Genomic DNA, 19,450 nt, shown 5'->3' with positions numbered 1-19,450 from the left:
ACAAAAAATAATAAAGTCCTGATTTAGAGATTGATGGACAGGGTACTCTATCACAAGTGTGACAGTGTAACCTGTCGGCCAAACCGTTGGTCCGCCTGCCCTACTGAAAGTCTGACAAGCCACAAGCTTTGTGTTGTAGATGCCCCCGTTGGCACTGTCAATGGAAATCTTACTCCCATAGCCTGATGGAGTTCTTGCTGTCAGAGTAAGGGTGCATAATTCTACCAGTACTATTTAGGGTCGCTATCTTCCCTGGAGCTTCTGTCAAACTGTACCTTCAATTTTGTAAATTTGTGAAGGAGCTATGTTCTTGCAGTGTAACACCTTCACCTATGATTGATGTAGGGTAATAAAGCTGCTTTGACAAAGTATTTCATATTTTGAAGCTAAAACCTTCCCGGTTTATTATATTTGAATATATATAAAACCATAATAAAACATTATCAATGAAACACTGCAGATTTATCTTGTGAGGTAGTTGATTTGTGCTTTATATAGAACACTTTATAGTGTTGTTATTTTTCATAGTACCTCCAAGCATGTTTCCTGGGTCCATCTCAAGAAGGGTATTTTGCTCATAGAGCACTCTTTTCCAGTGGTCTAATTTTGGAATCCTTACTTTCCTTCATCTTTCATCACCTGCCGTCCTCAATGGATGTGTGTGTGCCCTATTAATGCCAGAAAACATAACAATTGACGCTGCAAAATGACTATGAGGCATCGGCATAAATTGGCAACTTCACCGAATAGTGCCATTTGACCAAACTAATTGGAGTTGCAGCAAGTCATCAGTTTGCGAGTTATCCAGACTCACCAGTCAATTTATTTGTAAATAAGAAGCCACAAGAAGCGTTTCAGAGCACATTTTTATTTGATTTTTACATTTCGATTGTTTTACTGTAAATTTTGCAGAGTAAATCACTCAGCAGAAACTCATCAGTATATGCCGCAATAGACGAGAACACTACAAAAAATAATAAAGTCCTGATTTAGAGATTGATGGACAGGGTACTCTATCACAAGTGTGACAGTGTAACCTGTCGGCCAAACCGTTGGTCCGCCTGCCCTACTGAAAGTCTGACAAGCCACAAGCTTTGTGTTGTAGATGCCCCCGTTGGCACTGTCAATGGAAATCTTACTCCCATAGCCTGATGGAGTTCTTGCTGTCAGAGTAAGGGTGCATAATTCTACCAGTACTATTTAGGGTCGACGGTCTGATCTCCTTTTTGGCTGTCTGTCACCACCAAGGAAAAGCTAGTGGTCACAGCAGTGCCTAATTTGTAAAAACGTAAGTGCCAGGGCTCTTGTCAGGAGGTCACTGCAGCTTGCACCATCCATTGCCCCTGCCAACACTGCCAATGACAGTACCAACACAATACCTAACCATCACACTATTACAAGAGTGACAATTCATACTATTCCAGACCCCCAAACCTTAAGAATGGCTTGGGTGGCAGGTATTAGTAGTGTTAATGTATGTTGAATTAATAAACAGCTGTTGTTGCGCTCATCCCTAATTTAAGTAGACAGCGCCACCATGTGGCAGACTGGTATAAGTGCCAGTGTTGAATATTACGTTCCAGTGCCGAGCACCGGAAACCACTGGCTCAAATTAAGCACTGGATCAAAGACTTAAAAACTAAAATAATAATACCCAACACAGAGGGAAAATCATCCTGGCTGTGAGGGTCATTAGTTATTTATTTTTCAAAAACACTCCCAATTTGGGAGTTTGTTTAGGAAAAACTAAAAATTTAGTGGCTATCCACCAAACATTTTGTAGCTTCAGAAGAACCCCCATAATGGCGGTTCTTTGAAACTAAAGATATCACTTCAGGAATGGTGATGATCTGTAAATTTGGCAGACAGTGGTCCTTCAGGGTGGTTAATGTAATATCATCACGCTCTTGGTTCATTAGCAAAGAACATTGGTCATTTATTAATTAAGTTGCACTACAAATAGAAAACAAACTGAAACCCCATTACAGGGAAGGTTTTAAAATGTTCAGAAAAAAAGGAAGGGCATATGTTGGGAGAGGAGAAAGATGACTGAGAAAACCTTGACTCAGAAAAGCCATCTGCACAACAACAATCTGAGACACGTTGGTGATAGATTCCTTACCTTAGAATATCCCCAGGTGTCAGACTGGATCCGGAAAGTTTTTCGTCAACAGTACCCCTGCGCGTCGGTAGGTGGCGTTGTCGGCTCCGTGTCTGTCGCTGGCGTCATAAGCATCAAAATGACGTCACGGAGACTACTTAGGCACCACCCATGCACGCTGACGTCAGTTCTTTCTTTTTCCGTGCCAGCAAGCACAGATCTGGTTAGAGCACGTGCCCTAGTCACTTTTCGACTGACTTTTTGAGACTTTTGTCTCCACTTCTTTTAAGTCTTAACTCCTGGTGCCGCATAGGGATGCCTTTGTTTAAATCCTGCGGGGCCTGTCGCCGTACGATGTCGATGGTCGACCCCCATTGCGTCTGTCTCTACTGTCTGGAGCGTGACCATGACTCCCAGTCATGTTCCGACTGACTGGCTATGGCTCCGAAGGCTTTTGCGGGAACGGTCCCGAAAGCTGCTGGAGGCCAGGCAGTCATCTCTGTGCCGTTCGAGGTCCAGGGGTCGACCGCGGAGCCATCATCATCGCTCCTCGGGGTCAAAGTCTTCACCCTCGGAATCGGGTAAGAGACGTCACAAGAAAAAGTCGAAGAAGCATGTTCGGTCTCCGATGTCCCCCCGACGCGGACGAGGGGGCCAGGTGTCTTTCCCCTGCAGCTCCGTTGGAGCCTAGGATTCCCGCGGCCTACCCACCCTATCCGGGTCCGTCGGCGACTCCGGCCCAGGTGCAAAAGTTTCTTGCCGCCATGGACCGCCTTTTCAGGCCTAGGGCTCCCGCCGGCGCGCCTTTGGGCACCACGGTCCCTATTGAGGGCCCTTGCTTGCCACTGGCTCCGCCGTCAGCGCTGCCGGCGACTCCAGCCCTGGCGCCGCAAGGTCCTCCGCTGGCGGCTCCGGCCCTGGCACCCCCTGCGGCTCCGTTCCCGGCGCCGCAATGCATTCCGTTTGTCCCACCTCCACCCTTGCCCGAGTTTCCTGGCAATTTTGCTCCGGCTTGGGACATGAAGCCGGATCGGTGCTGACCGGCGCCGTTCCTGGCGCTGTTAAAGCCTTTGTTTTCCCCTGTGCCTCCCCCGCCGCTGCTGCCTGTGCCTCGGGCCGTGGAGGAGGGGGATGACTGGGAGGGGTCAGAGGACCCTCTTGCACGGCAGTGCGAGTCTGAACATGAGTGGGCGGAGGACTCAGAGGATGCAGGTGGCCTTGACCTCTCCTCTGAGCCTTGATTTATGTCTCCTCCCACTGTCATGGAGGATGGCGCCACATATACTCTGGTGCCCAGTAGAGCAGCTGAGACCCTTGACCTTGATCTGCCTACTGTCACTCCAAAGACGAACCTCCTTACTGAAGTGCATCAGCTGGCGGCTAGTTCTATAGAACCTCTGCTTCCGTTTAATGAGGCATTGATGGATGTTTTGCTGAGCACCTGGTCTAGGCCAGCCACAGGGCTTCCTGTGGATAAGAACGTGGCCATGCGTCATCGCCTGCCACCGGGTGACCCGGCCTTTTTGACAAATCATCCGACTCCGGAGAGCCTGGTCATTCAGGCCTCCACTTCTCAAAGTGCGTTCCCTACCGCCCCGCCGGATAGGGAATCAAGAAAGCTAGAGCAGTTTGCGAAGAAATGATTTTCCTCTGCCAGCTTGGGCCTGCGGTCAGTCAACACCGCATGCCTCTTGGGCCACTACTCTTACGCTGTGTGGGACACAGTGGCGCAGACACTGCCCCAGTGCCCGGAAGAGGTTCGGGCTATACTTTCCCAAGCTGTTGTGAAGGGGAAGGATGCCGCGAAGTTCACCATTCGGTGTGGGCTGGACAGCGCAGATTCTTTAGGGAGAGCGATCTCCACAACAGTGTCCCTGCGTTACCATGCCTGGCTGCGGTCCACTGGGTTTTCAGGGGACGTCCAGAGTTCCCTCATGGACATGCCTTTTGATGGTACTCGCCTGTTTGCCGATAAGGCAGACAGTGCACTGGAGCGTTTCAAGGACTCGCGGGCTACAGCCAAGTCCTTGGGTCTCTCCACCACATGCCCAGCCACGTCTAACTTTAGTTCGTTTCGTGGCCACAGAAGGGGCGCCCCTGCAAACACGTTCAACCAGAAGCCTGCGCAGAACCAAACTCAGCGTGGGCGTGGAGGCCGCCGTGGCGGCACAGGGGGCCAGCGTGCGGGTCAATCCACCTCAGCCCCCCCAGCATCCGCCTCAAAGCCTTCCTAGTCTGAGCTGTGGGGTGCACCCCACACCAGTGGGCTGCAAGATCCAACATCACCTCCCCCACTTGCGTTCTGTCACTTCAGACAGGTGGGTGCTGCAAATCGTCCGGAGGGGTTACTCCCTCCCCTTCGAGTCTACCCCCCCCAACCATGCCACCTCGGTTCCACCACATGTCGGGGGATCACTTTGCGCTTGTCCAACAGGAAGTCACGGCCCTCCTGGCCAAGGGGGCCATTAAGCGCATTCCTGGGCCAGAAGTAGGATGTGGTTGTTATTCCCACGAAGGACAAAGGGGGCCTGGCCCCATCTTGGACTGCAGAAACGTGAATCGCTTCCTCCGGAAGTAGAAGTTCAAGATGTTGACTCAGGTTTTGACTGCCCTCGACCCTGGAGACTGGATGGTAGCGTTGAACTTGCAGGACGCGTATTTTCACATTCCCGTCCTGCCGGCCCACCGGCGTTACCTGCGGTTCACGGTAGGCCAGGAGCATTTTCAGTTTGCCGTGCTCCCCTATGGCCTTACCAGTGTCCCTAAAGTGTTCACGAAAGGGATGGTGGTGGTCGCAGCTCATCTGCGCAGGTCAGGGGTGTCAGTCTTCCCCTACCTCGATGACTGGTTGTTGAAGGCGGGCGTGCCCCAGACAGTCGTCACCCACCTTAAGACTACCGCCGACCTCCTGCATTTGCTGGGGTTCTCCATCAACGTGCCGAAGTCGCACCTGAGTCCCTCTCAGAAGCTCCCCTTCATCGGAGTGGTCCTGGATTCGACGCAGTTTCGGGTTTATCCTCCCGAGCAGCGAATCCGGGATATTCAGGCTATGATTCTGATCTTTTAGCCTCTATCCCGGGTTTCAGTCAGGATGACCCTCCGGCTCCTGGGTCTGATGGCCTCCTGCATCCTGCTAGTGCAACATGCCAGATGGCATATGCGGCTCTGCAGTGAGACGTGAAGTTCCAGTGGGCACAGCATCAGGGCAACCTGTCCGATCATGTCCAGATCTCGGAGGGCACTGCACGACAATTGCAGTGGTGGCTCACGAATCGCGATTGGGTCAATGGCAGATCCCTCTCCCTTCCCCAACCAGAGCATACAGTGGTGACGGATGCGTCCCTCCTGGGACGGGGTGGCCACTTGGGAGAGTCGGAGATCAGAGGCCTCTGGTCTTCGGCGGAGTCCCGGCTCCATATAAACCTTTTGGAGCTTCGGGCAATCCGTCTTGCACTGAAGGCATTCCTTCCCTCTGTCCAGGGAAGTGTAGTGCAGGTGTTCACGGACAACACCACCGCCATGTGGTATTGCAACAAACAGGGCGGGGTGGGGTCGTGGCCCCTATGTCTGGAGGCTCTGCGCCTCTGGACATGGCTGGAACATCAAGGCATTACCTTGGTGGTTCAACACCTGGCAGGTTCTCTGAACGCCAGGGCGGACGAACTCAGCTGCCGGTGCTTGATGGATCACGAATGGCGTCTGCACTCGGACGTGGCGCAAGTCTCTTTCAGCAGTGGGGAGAGCCTGGGTTAGATCTATTTGCCACTGAAGAGAACGCGCAATGTCATCAGTTCTGCATGTTGGAATTTCCAAGGCGGCACTCGCTCGGCGACGCTTTTTGTTGCGTGTGGAGTTGCGGTCTGTTGTACGCCTTTCTGCCTATACCACTTCTGCCCAGAGAGCTGAAGAAGATTCGGCGCGACCGGGCCCAAGTCATCCTTGTGGCTCCGGATTGGGCACGAATATACTGGTATACCGAGCTACTCAGCATGGCGATCGATCCCCGATCCGACTGACTCTTCGGGAGGATCTTCTGTCACAGCAGCAGGGGACGGTCCTCCACCTGAACCTGTCCAGCCTCCACCTCCATACGTGGAGATTGAGCGGCGACCGTTGACAGTTTTCGATCTGCTCCCCCCCCCACCCCCCCCCCCCCCGAAGTCTGTGATGTCATTCTGGCAGCCAGGCGTCCCTCCACTAAGACGGTATACACCTGCCAGTGGAACAAGTTTGTGGCATGGTGCACAGCAAAGTCTGTGGATCCCCTTTCTGCCCCTCTTTCTGAGTTCCTTCTGTTCCTACTATCATTGGCCCAGCAGGGCTCTGCTCTGAACACTATCAAAGGCTGTCTTTCGACCACCTCTGCCTTTCTAAGGCTTCCAGATCAACCTATTCCTGAAAGGCATTACACACATGTTTACTCAAGTGCCTTTCATAATGCCTCAATGGGACTTAAATCTTGTCTTGACCTATCTGATGTGCGCTCTGAGCCCCTTCATAACTGTCCTTTACGTCTTCTCATTCTAAAGACGGCTTTCCTGGTAGCTATCACCTCTGCCAGAAGAGTGATTGAGATTCAGCCTCTTTCTTCTAAACCTCCTTTCCTTTCTGTTCATCCGGACAAGGTGGTTTTAAGGACCCGTCCTTCTTTCTTGCCAAGGGTTGTCACGCCCTTCCACATCGGGCAGACCATCACTTTGCCCACCTTCTTTCCGCCTCCGCATCCTTCAAAAGAAGAACAGAGGCTCCACAGTCTGGACCCAAAACGTTCGCTCTCGCTCTATCTGAAGCGCACAACAACAGTTCCGGGTGGATCCGGTCCTCTTGGGTTGTTGCCACCACGCTGTGTACAATGCTGTTTTTATTCCTTTCCATATCATAACACGCTGCCGGCCACGGATGGTTGTGAGCATTATGCTGTGTATGGACTTTGCATGTTCAATAAAGGTTTTGGAAAAAAAAAAAAACAGTTCCGGGTGGATGACCAACTCTTTGTTGGCTACGTGGGCGCCAAAAAAGGTTGGGCCGTGCACAAACGAACTATCTCTCGGTGGGTCGTTTTGTGCATCAGAGCGTGTTACTCATTGGCTATGAAGGAGCCTCCTGTGGGGCTGCGTGCCCATTCTATCAGGGCGACGGCAGCCACTACTGCCTTGGGACGTGGCGTTCGCTTGCAGGATATTTGTCAGGCAGCTACGTGGGCCTCGCTGCACACGTTTACCAAGCATTACTACCTTGACAGTCAAGTCCGGAGAGATGGCTTCTTTGGCTGTTCTGTTCTCCGTGACTTTCTGGTGTAATCTATTCGCAGACCCACCACGGGGTTGGTATTGCTGGGGTATCTATTCTAAGGTAAGAAATCTATCACTAACGTGTCTCTTTCAGATGCACAAGTTACTACTTGTGTAACGATATATCTGTAAGAGAAATTAGTTAGTGATAGATTCCTTACCGCCCCACCCATCCTCCCCGTTCTGCGAACTGATTTCTAGGGTTAAGGTCATCCCTTTAGGGCCCTAGTTTCATGGCACCAGTGGTCAGTTTCTTGCATGGCTCTGCGTTCCTAGCGCGGAAAGTTGTGTACAGAACTGACGTCAGCACACATGGGTGGCGCCTAAGCGGTCTCCGTGACATCATCTTGGCGCTTACGATGCCAGCGACAGACGCGGAGCCGCACAACGCCACCTACCGACGCGCAGGGGTACTGCTGACGAAAAACTTTCCGTATCCAGTCTGACGCCAGTCTATTCTAAGGTATGGAATCTATCACTAACTAATGTCTCTTACAGATATATCATTACACAAGTATTAACTTGTGCTTCAAAAGCAAATTTCCCCAGACACCACATCACTAATCATGTGATCACGAAGTTAACAACAAAAGGTGACAACCAGAGATCAAACTGGAGAACCCCCAATTATCCATGTCAAGGAAAACAGATTTCTGTTATTCTCATGCTGCACTTCCTGCTTCAGAGAACACAGGATCACGCTATTTGGAAGCTTGGAGCCCAACAGTGATTGTTCCACTTAGTGTATTCGCCTAATAGCAGGGAAAGTGTGAATAGCTAGATTAGGTGATCATCAGAGAAAGAGTGCTTCGCCCCTAACATAAACACTTTGTTGGCAGTGGGTAGGAAGCTGTGGATTTGCACATTGAATGCCCTCCTCATGTTTTCTCATGCCTCCCATCAGCTTTCCATAGAGAACACAACAGTCAAGGTGTTACTTTAAAATTCTGCTGTAGTCTGCAGCTCTTGTCACCTTCTTTTCCTGACTCTTTATCTGTGGTCTCGCCTCTAACGCTGATATTGCACCCTGGCCCCAGTCTTCTCAAACCTCGCTTCCACCTCCAACACTGCCGTCTCCACTTCATCCAACTTTTTCATAGGACCACCTCATACCTCTCTGGTCTCTCGGCAACTCATTTGAAGTAATTTATTTGCATTTATCCTCCTGGGCATATTTCTTTATCTGTGATTCAGACAAAAAAGCTCTGTTTTCCCACTTTGACTGCCTCTCACACAGCGGGCCATATTTATTAATGGGTTGCGTCCATTTTGAAACACGCAACAGGGTGCATGCGCCACACAACCCTTAAGCGCGATTTATCAAGCCATGCAAGGCCACCCTGCGTGACCCTGAGTAGCTTGATAAATCCAGAGTAACGCAGTGCAGCACAAATCGCCATGTTGCGTTATGCCCCAGGGAGGCATTGCATGGGTGGTACCTGGGTGTTCCCATGCATCACCCATGGATTTTGACGCCTTTCCAGGTTTACCACAAGTGGTACAATTGGGAATGCACCAAAACTGTTACCTCTCCCCAGGTGAGATGTAACTAGGAGAAATATGTGTTCGAGGCATATGAGCTGCAGATTACACACTTCTGCATAAATCGCCATCTGGTGTTGGGCCCGGATGTTTGCAGTTTGTTTTTCCTCTTGGAAAGTCTTTGGAAGTCACGAGGTCGGTGACTCCTCCCTTGGTTAGTATTGCGCATGGGCTTCGGCTCCATCCTCAGATTGTTTTTTTCCGCCATCGGGCTCGGATGTAATACTTCGCGCTCCGGTTCCGAACATTTCCAGTTCGACGATCGAAGCGGAATCCTCACTCATCGCGGTATTGTTCAGGTCCAGATCTCCTTAATCACCTTTTCCTCGACACACCTTCGATTCCAGTCGTCGACGGCGGCCTTCGGGCCTATCCAAGCTCCGGTCCCGGCTGATGGAAAGAACTCCATTCAAGAAGTGCCTCGATGTGGGTCCAAATTTCCCCACACCGATCTTCATGAGGTGTGCAACCTCTGCCTCTCCCATGAACACGAGGCTCGAGACTGTCCCGCCTGCAAGTCTTTTAGATCGAAAAAGACTATTCGAGATCGAAGGGCCAGATGAAACATGGCGCACTCCTCGACCTCCGTTCCAGTCGACATCTTCGGGGACGACGTCGAAGCTCCGGGACAGCAGCACACCGAAGAGGACCTCGTCAGTGCTTCCGAAGCCGACAACTCGGATGTGGAAGACATCACCCCGGCGCAGAGGGTCGTGAGTACTATACCCCCTCCCACACCCGCGCCGACACCCAAAAAGGCTTCGGTCACGCCTTCGCCTCCGGGCCTAGGCAAGACCAAAGACACTGCTTCTTCACCCCACCTTCGGGCCCGGTGAAGAAGCCTAATAAGCCTTCCGGCGGCTCGGGCTCGAGCCAGCCTGGCAGCGGTGCCGACAAACACACTTCGGCACCGAAAAAGAGACCAGCCTCTACCTCGACACCGAGCTCCGCACCAAAGTCCTCGGTGTCGAAACCCAGCCTTTCGAAACCGACCAAACATCATAAGGCCCTCGGCACCGACACTCCCGCGCCGAAGCCTACCTCGGCGCCGAACAAAAGATCGGAGGTTCCAAAAAAGCACGGCACGGACAAGCCTAAAAAGTCATCGGCCCCGAAACCTTCGGCGCCGTCGGAACAAACATTATCTCAGGAACTGTTTACACCAGATCCCTTGCAAAAGACACTTACCAAGGATCCAAAAACTGGACATTTGGCACTCTCTTCTAAAAAGAGACATTTGGACAAACCGGCTCCGCCTCCACCTCCAAAGAGAAAAGACTGTGCTACCTCCCCTTTCAGAGTGCCTTCCCCACCTCCTCCACCCTCTCCACCTCCACCCCCTCCGCCTTCTGCACCCCTGCCTCATCGCTCTCCGACCCCGTCTCCAGACCATGATGATCAGGGGGACCCATACTACGATCCAGGGGATGTGCCACAAGACCCCACCCCTACAGGATCCCCAGACCCATTGGACAATTATAATAATCCAGACATTCCAGATGTCCCACAAGATGACCTTTATCCATCCAGGCCATCTCCACCAGAAGACTCATTAGGTTTTCACCACCTACTTCAGAGGGCGGCACATTATCACGGGGTAGAGCTACACACTGACCCGGTAGAGAAAGATTTCCTCCTTGACACCTTTGATACCACACATAGGTCTACTTCCATACTACCTATGCTCAAGGGGGTAATAAAACATGCGCCAGAGGTTTTTAAAGACCCAGTCAGGGCTAGGGTCATTAACCCACCCATAGAGAAAAAGTATAAAGCTGCCCCCACAGATCCTGCCTATATCAAAGGGCCAGCGCCACTAGATTCCCTAGTGGTCTCCACTGCGCGGAAGAGGTCAAACTCCCAGGCGTCAGGCGAAGCACCACCACCTGACAAGGAGTCAAAGCTACTGGACACGTCAGGAAAGCGCACTGCGTCACAGGCAGCCAATATATGGCGTATCGCCAACACTCAAGTGCTATTGGCCAGATACGACAGAGCGCATTATGATGAACTAGAAACCATCATGCACCATCTCCCAGAAAAATACAAAAATAGGGCCAATTAATTAATTCAAGAGGGAAGAATTCCCTATTCATCCCGCTCTCCAAGTCGTTATAGTCTCCTCAAAAAGAGACTGTCTGATGTCCCAGACAGCTAGGTTACAACTTTATTTTTAAGTTTGCTGGTGATTTTCCGATAGCGACATCGCATGGAGCAACACCTGAAGGGGAGCTTGCCAGAGATACAGGGGGCCCTCCTTGAACTACCTTACTCTGAGTATGGACCATGATTAATAGTGGGGATCCTTCCAACCAATGCCCCAATACTGGCCCCTTGGATGTTGTCTGAGCATTCTGTATTTCTGTTGAAGAACTGAAGGAGCCGGATAAACATGTTCTAGATCTGCTCTAGAACCTCGAGTCAATGGTACTTTTTCTCTGCATGAGAGCATAGAAGGGAGAGAAATTCATTAACCAAGGCAGTCAGATCGAATTCATTTCTCTAGGCCCATAATAATCACGGACTACTAAATAAGGTTAGGTAATTTATTACAAAGCCGAAATCAGCTAGACATACAAACACCTCAGGACAAGGGTGTAGAAATACATTGGAATCAACATAAAGCCAAATCTGCAATCAGGTCCACATAAAATATACATTCAATTATTACATAGTAAATACAATAAAACATAATGATAATTACTTTCTCAGGCCATTAATAAATATCAAAATCCTTCATAGCCGGTCTTAGATTTTCCCTTGCATAGCATAAATAGATATTGTCATTTACCCTAATGAGCGAAATAAAGATGAACGTTCTCAACATTAAGGCCAATAAACAGCAACTAAATGAAAAACCTCTTTCAAAACAAGTGGCACAAGTTTAGGTCCGTACTAAACAATAGTAGCTTCGAGATAGATTTAGTTTAAAATAATGTACAACAAATCAGTTGCTTGGTAAAAAACAGAAAAGTGTTCTGAAACATTCAGCATATTTTGATAAACAATACATTTTCCTTTAACCACAGAACCTAAAAACTAAATATAGTCAAATTTTGTGCAAAAAGCACATTAAATAGCAGCAACTACAAATGCTAATTTCTAAAACATTATACAGCAATGTATAATAACAGCTTCTTTAAAAAATCAGGATTAAAAATAGCAGCAGGAGTGTAGGAATACAACATATCCCAATTGTGCAAATACCAGTTGAATAGCAGCCAATACATGTGCAAAATGCAACATAAAGCCAAATTTACTAATAAAGTTGAGATGATGCAGCATGCACAAGACAATCAATTCAAGAATCAGGATACAAAAGAGTAAGGCACACAAATCCAAATTCCCCTGCATCGAGGGTTGATGTAAATAGCATCAATCAGTCCCTACGATATCGCTAACGTGGCTTCCCTAATTATTCAGGGCATTATTCAGGGCAAGATAGATTAAGGTGTCAGCGTGTATAGTCTTCCTTAGAAGTCTCTCCACTTTAGTGGGTCAGGTAGCATAAAGCTACTAAGACAGAGCTTGTTCCAAGATGCTCTCTCTCCAAAGTCAGAGAAGAAGTGGGGCTCTCTCCCTCCTTTGAACACCAATATCACAGGAGCCTTCACAGGATTCCTTTCAAATCACACCATACGATCAGGTCACATTCTCATAGGCAGTTTTCCATAGGACAGCGATCGCTTCCAACAGTGACACGATGACCTTGATTCCCAGGCCATCTCAGATGAGAAAGTACAACGGTTCCCCTTATCTACATTGGTTCCCAATGTATCTTCTCTCCTTGTCTAACTCCTAAAACAAAGGCCTCATTCTAACTACAAAAAGCGCTTCGTCCATCTTTTACATAAACGAGCGAAAGAATAGAATGTAACATGCACATGAAATGTAACTATTAATTCTAATACAAGAGATTCCAGAGATAATGCATATCAGGCCTACAAAATTCAGCTAACATAAGAGAAATGGACCCTGAGCTTTACAAATTACATAGAACTAAGGCACATTCAGTTAATATTCCTGCCTACGTATAAAAGGACATGAGTCAATTAACACTTTCAATGATAAATGGTTATCTACTACACAATACAAATTATTCACATTAGTGTTTTCCGCTAGTTATATTTCGTTTTTCGCAATAATTCTTCATGTTTTCTCTATAAGTGCCTAAATACATCACATTTATGTTATTACATTCAAAATCCTAGCACCTTATGTGAACACGACAAAAGATTATGTGGATGCAGTCTATGCGTGTGATTATAGTGCACCCCTACAAATGAAAATGAATATTCCGCTACATCAGAACTAATAGAATTGTTTTCAAAATTGCCAGAGTTCCTCACAACCCTTACATGCTGTAATGATTGTGAAAGAGAAAACCTGCTGGGACTGCCCACCTGGGTAAATGATTATTGTCAGGGTGAAAGTTGTCGGCGAGGACACTTTACTTAGAATATTAACTGAATGATCATGAATGAACCCTACAGTTTCTCTGATTTTTCCCACGACTTCCTCCACTTTGGCAATACTTTAATTGAGGGATTCAAAGGCAGTTGAAATTTGTATTTTCAGTTTTTAGAAGAGATCCTAATAATTAGGAGACTTATTACCTAGTTAGAGTTTAGGGGGTAACACCCCCTTTATATATTTGGACCTGGCACCTCCCCCATCTATACTAGACGGTTTTGGGGAGTCAGTCTGCCCCTGGGGCTGATTATATCTAACATTACTCTGCGTGTCCTGTGTTACAGAGTGGTGCTTTGCGCTACAGGTGTCCCCTGCATTTTCAACCATGGTCTCCCTAGGTGAATTATCCAATAGCCCACTGGACAGGCCTGACTCCCGGCGAGTGTGCCACAGCAGATCTTCCACACTGCAAATCTCTTCTGTGAGCACCCCCACAGCATTGTCTAAAAAAGATAAATAGTTTACTAGTTCTTGGCTGTTTGTCGACCATGTTTAGCAGGACCACTTTTCTCTTTACCATGCTGCAAGTAAGGAGAAGGAATAAAGAAAAACAGCAGTCTCAGGCAACCCAAATAGCAACCAGGACAGAAAGCCCTTTAAATTGAAGCAGGCCAAATACCAAGATCAACTCACAGGTGCTGCGGGAGGCAAGGCTTCAGGGAGGTAGCCCACCCTCATCCAGGCTCTGACGGGTGCACAGGGGCCCGCTGTTGGCCAGCTCTTCGCCCGGGCATGTGCCCAGGCGCGTCCCATGCCGCAGGGGAAAAGCTGGCCTTTAAAGTTCCCGACTGGCACTGATTCAGTCCCCGCCTCCTCAGGACAGGGCTCCTGGAGCTTGAAGTCCTGCCTCACTATGGCATCTCCTTCCTGCGCGTCCGTATTAGCTATTTAACTACGTTCCCTCTTCATAATTAAAGAAAATAGAGAATTGAAAGTGGGACCCAGGGATAAAAGCCTCCATGCTCAATTTTCATTTCTCCACAGAACACTATTTTTCTCTGATTAGACACCTCTTCCCCTGCATTCCTACCAATTTTGGGGATGATGTTAATAGAAGTAAGTCCCGGACAGGTGGGAATGTCCCTACTAATGGGATATGGCTACCCAAAAACTTGCAACGTGGATGCCAACCTATATCTGGAGGCATCACTGCCCTGGAAAGCCCACGCACACACGCCCCTTTGAGCAGATTTGCTTACTTTACTGGTTAAAGGGTTTGGTTGAGCAAGTTTATGAAGTCATTTTTTATTAGAGATCCTTAATTTACACTCGTAAATGGAGACATCTGTGTACCGACGTTATGAACCAGAATCATTGTTTTGACGGAAAAGTTCAGATATAAACGGTGTTTTCTATACTGTATCTGACAGCACCATTATCGCGACTACATATAAATAATATACTTTATTTCTGTCCCTAGAGAAATTGTGGTCTTCTTTGCCAGCTTCCACCTTGAATAAACATGTCCTCATGCTGAAGAAGGCCATTGTGACCCTACTAAAGAGTGCACATGTGACCCAGATTTTCGAAATGCTGAAGAAATTGTACACGGTAAGCCTATTTGTTTATCTACCACAATATCGAGTTTTTAATATTGTCCTGCCGAAATTTCATAAACAAAATATTCAATCTTCAGTGTCAAGAAGGTAAGTATATTTAAAAAAGTATAGATTTGCTATTTCTTAACACCACATCTACATACCTTGAAGGTATATGCGAGTGACTTTATTATTTAGGTTACATCCTAACCAGAAATACATTTTTAAAATATAATGTTTCTGCTTGATGCAGGTCATTATGAAGGATAACATCGAGCTGCCAGTCGAGGAGTTCTACATCCGTGAACTCTGCAACATTAAACTTTTATGGGATGATGTGCGCACATGGCAAAAGTTGAAACAAGAAGTAAGTACACTTTTTAAAAAGTTTTTAAACTTGAGAATGGAAGATGATCGTTTACATATGTGTTATTGCCTGTGGAATAGTTCGCAGAGGCACACTCACATAGGCAACATGTGTTTCCTTTGTATGTTACGTTAGTACAAATGTCTTCCTGAGCAAACCTTTCCTAGTAAACAAAGAGCCTCTTTGGCTGCACGTTAAGAGCTCGGTCAGGAATGTCCTAGCATTGTATATTACCGCAGCTTCCCTTCTCTTGAGCCAACTCAGGGTGGTTCACTGGCCTAACAAGTGTACCCTAAGTCCTAATCCATTAAGCTTCCATGGGGTAACCCTGTATTCCTCAGAACCCGTGTATCGTTTAGGATATAGAGACAAATGATTCTTTCAGAGCAAAAACAATGATTTGTGTGAAATTGCTTAGTAACGCATACCTAAGGTATGAATCTCTTTAGACCGGTTTGTCAGTCTCATGTGCACAGTGCAAAAGGTTATGTTTTCTCTGCTACCCCCAGTACTGTTGTTTCAGTACAGGCAAATTAAATCAGTTGTTGGCGTTTTGACCATCGTGCTTATTGCAAAACATCAGTATGGTCTTGATCAGGACTGGGTGCGAAGAAACCTGGAGTTGCAGGGTGCCTTGAAACACATATTTATCTAATCTAATTGGACATCTTATGTGGTGCCCAGGAAAACCTTCTTCCAATGTCATAGATTCCCCGCTAGAATGCTTGTTTGGGAAGAGAGTCCTTATGGAGAGTGACTCCTACGGGCACCACATAAGATGTCCAATTTCCTTCGATGAGCCTACCCCTCCAGCCCTATCAAAGGCACACATATTTGCAGGGCGGAGGGCCCCTCTCATCCCCAGACCCTGGAGACTCTGCACCTGCTGTACTACTAATAGCTTAGCCCATGGGGTGATTCAGGTGAGTGCGTACAACACGTGGGTTGAAAGGCCCGTATAGATATCAGCCCCGCCGTGGCGCTGCACTTTTCACTGCTAGTGCGCTATATTGATGTAAAGTGGTTGTTCAATTTAGTGAAATACAATCATTGGCAAAGCCAAGAATTCTGGTGTTGGCCCCCAGCCTTTTGACTTAAGCAATTCTTGTTTTGGTCTGTCATGGGTTTTGCGAAACGTTATTGTTGGGAAGCTGCCGGGCCCTCACCAAACTAAAATATTGAGTAAAGGAAAAAAAAAATGGGTCCAAAAAGGCAAACATTCTCATAGTAGTCCCTGGCACTAAAGGGAGCTACTTTGTGTGTAGATGTGAAGGGTACACAAAAGTAAAGAAAATGTGATGAATGGAATGCTTGAATTAATCTTAGCCACTGGTAATTACTCTGGCCGTGTCCCAGTCCATGGTTCTTTTGCACATCCACAAAGGAACTCAAGACTGGTTTCATCCTAGTTAGCCCTCATCAACCACTTATAGCTTGGTTTCAGTGACACAGTGTGCACAGGACACACATCTGGGCATACCCTTGATGGATGAAATGCTTGAATTAATCTCAGCCACTGGTATTGAGTCGGGCCACATCCCAGTCCATCATTCTTTTGATGACCATGCCACCTGAGTTTGGACCCAGCTATACGCAAACCAATCTTGACCCTTCTCCAATGGGAACATTTCAGCCCAAACTGCCAAGCCAGCTCTCCCGATGTGAAAGGGAAGCATGTTGTAACTCACTATGCAGTGAAGTCCGACAAAGGCTAAAGTGGACTGTGGGTGGAAGAAACACGTGAATGATACTACAACAGACTTATGGATGAAGTCTGGCGTAAAACTCCTAAACATATCTATCTTATACACATAATTGTAGTAAAATCACATGGTCAAACTAACATCCAAGGATACAAACCAGGATGGGAGGGTCCGAGGGAGGTTTAAAGAGTAGCATGTGTGCCTATAGTACAAAGAAGACTCTACCTACACAGGGAAGTCCTAACTTTAGGACGGAATCCCATTACTCACCGAAGTGACATGCTTCATCATCTGGGATCTCCTCCCGGCTGTAACTCCTAGTACAGCTGAGGGCTACAACCCCCTCACGGTGAGGGAGGAGCACTGGGTTGTTTTTGTTGTTGTCGCTAAATAGGGTCTCCTAAAACCCAAGATGAAGAGCTACGTATGTTATGTGAGTGACGAGCGCAGTGCACCAAATTGTGGAAAAGTGAACTAAAACTAGCTAACAAGAGAGAAAAAATCTTTATTAGTTGACTCTTGTTGTTAGGATTAAAAACAGTGCTGATGCAGTTTTAACATAATAACTGCAAAGTCGGTCTACATGTTTCGGCTACCATGACCTTACAAGTGTCTAGCCTTCCTCAGGTCCTAGATGTTATGAGCTACTGCGTAGTGTATATCCAGAAAAAAGGTGTAACTGAAAAGATAAATGGAACAGATACAACCTACGACACCATGTATTTCTGCTGGAGGGGCCTTGGTGTACTGGTCAACCTGTGTAGAAAAGAGATGGAAAACATCAAGTACTTGTGTGCTATTTAAAGTTGTGCGTCAGTCAGTTGTTTTTATTTCTTCTACTGTTAAACATTTATTATCATTTAAAACATTTAATTCAGAAAAAGAACTACATGCCATCTATTTATGATGTCAAAAACGTAGAAAGAAAGAGAAGACGCTTAATCTGAATATAAAATGTCGGCAGTGTTACAGGATACTGATCAGAGGGTATCCTTGCTGCACTTCAAAATTGTAGCACAATTATTGTACGTGCTGTGAAAATTCACATGTATCATGATGTTCATCAACCACAGTATAAAGAAATGTATGGACCTTCGTTCCCATGCAAGCACCACATGGAATCTAAATGTCCGAGTTTGTGCCTGGCTAATAGACAAAAATGTCTTGCAGATTTACACACAAAGCAACCCTACACAAAGAACCTCTATGTGTATGATTCAAGGCACTTCAAAATGCATAAATAAAAGGCATTGTCATTTACAGTGCTAATAGCTCAAACTCTTGCAAATACGAGACCTATTGCAGTGCAAATGCTTGCTAAGCTCTGAGACGGAGGTGGCAGCAGCCATAGGAAGGCAGGGACCGTGACGCCAGGCCATGCGTTTCAAAAGCAGGAGAAAGGAGGAGGCAGCTGCAACCAAAACAGGCCTCGGTCTTTGAATGCACAGCAAGTGTGGCAAGATAAAAGCAAGATTTACAGCCCTGTTTACAACAGAACTCTGTAAACGACGAGCACTGGTCTTGAGTGCTCCACTTTAAAGAAAGAAATAGCACTCACAATCTCTGAGTAACAACACATGTAACAGGGGCAGTCCTTGAAAATGGGCGGAGCTTTTATAGCCCATATCCTGAATACATCATGTCTCGCAAAGACAGCGCAGGTGCTGCCTAGGCGAAATCCTAAAAATAACGATGCTAATCACAAGGATAGAGCTGGGACATCTTCTGGACCTGAAATACCTCTGCAATGCGGGCGGGAGTGGTGGTGGGGGGCTTATTTTACTGTGTACAAAACACCACTATGTTTCATCATAAAGCAAGAGCACTTTGTCCCATATTCTCTGTTGGCTCATAGTGGATATATGGGATTTGCCTATAAACCAGTATCAACTTCCTCTGAGTGAATAACTTCCAAGCAGGCTTCATTATGCTCTCCTGCAGCAGTATCTGAGTCTCCCAGCTGATCTTCAGTAAATGGGGTTACCCCATGTTCAACCTGATTGCAGCAAAACATCACCCCATTTATCAACCCATCTTGAATTGGGGTGGCTTTAATGTCCCCTGTTCCTCATTCATTGATATGAACCCATAAGCTTTTCAAATTCCATTTGCTGCTTAAACGGTTCTGACTATTGTAGTCACAGCCTGGCCCTATCAAATTCTACTACTCCAAAGTACTGTTCCAGAGTTCTCATTTCCTTTTACAAAATTCTCATCTCCTTTTACATTACAAATCATGATGTACTCTTTCCTTAGTTCTGTGTTTTCTAAGTAGGTTACAGAATAAATGCACTTGTGTTACTGACAATTAGAAAGTTATTTTGTGCTTCTCCTCCCAGCAGCAGTGTCTTTTCTAATATTCGGTTGTGCCAAACCTAAATGTTATTTGCAAGAGTTGTGGTAGCGATCAAGGCTTACAGGAATGCTGAATTTTT

At 47.1% G+C, this 19,450-nt stretch overlaps 1 protein-coding gene across 2 annotated transcripts in view; it reads left to right on the top strand.

Annotated features, from left to right (window-relative positions):
* Nucleotides 1-19,450, top strand: part of LOC146866324 (E3 ISG15--protein ligase HERC5-like) — a 551,381-nt gene that overhangs the window by 276,670 nt on the left and 255,261 nt on the right. For both annotated transcript variants that reach the window (XM_085635591.1, XM_085635598.1), the window contains 2 exons: nt 14,828-14,958; nt 15,199-15,312. In XM_085635591.1, coding sequence (XP_085491717.1) covers nt 14,828-14,958; nt 15,199-15,312 — 245 coding nt within the window. The remainder of the gene's footprint in view (nt 1-14,827; nt 14,959-15,198; nt 15,313-19,450) is intronic.

The sequence above is a fragment of the Triturus cristatus genome, chromosome 2_1 (assembly GCF_964204655.1).
Source record: "Triturus cristatus chromosome 2_1, aTriCri1.1, whole genome shotgun sequence".
NCBI classification, from domain to species: Eukaryota; Metazoa; Chordata; class Amphibia; order Caudata; family Salamandridae; genus Triturus; species Triturus cristatus.
The sequence above is the reverse complement of the archived record's forward strand: the minus strand, read 5'-3'. Positions and strand labels throughout refer to the sequence as shown.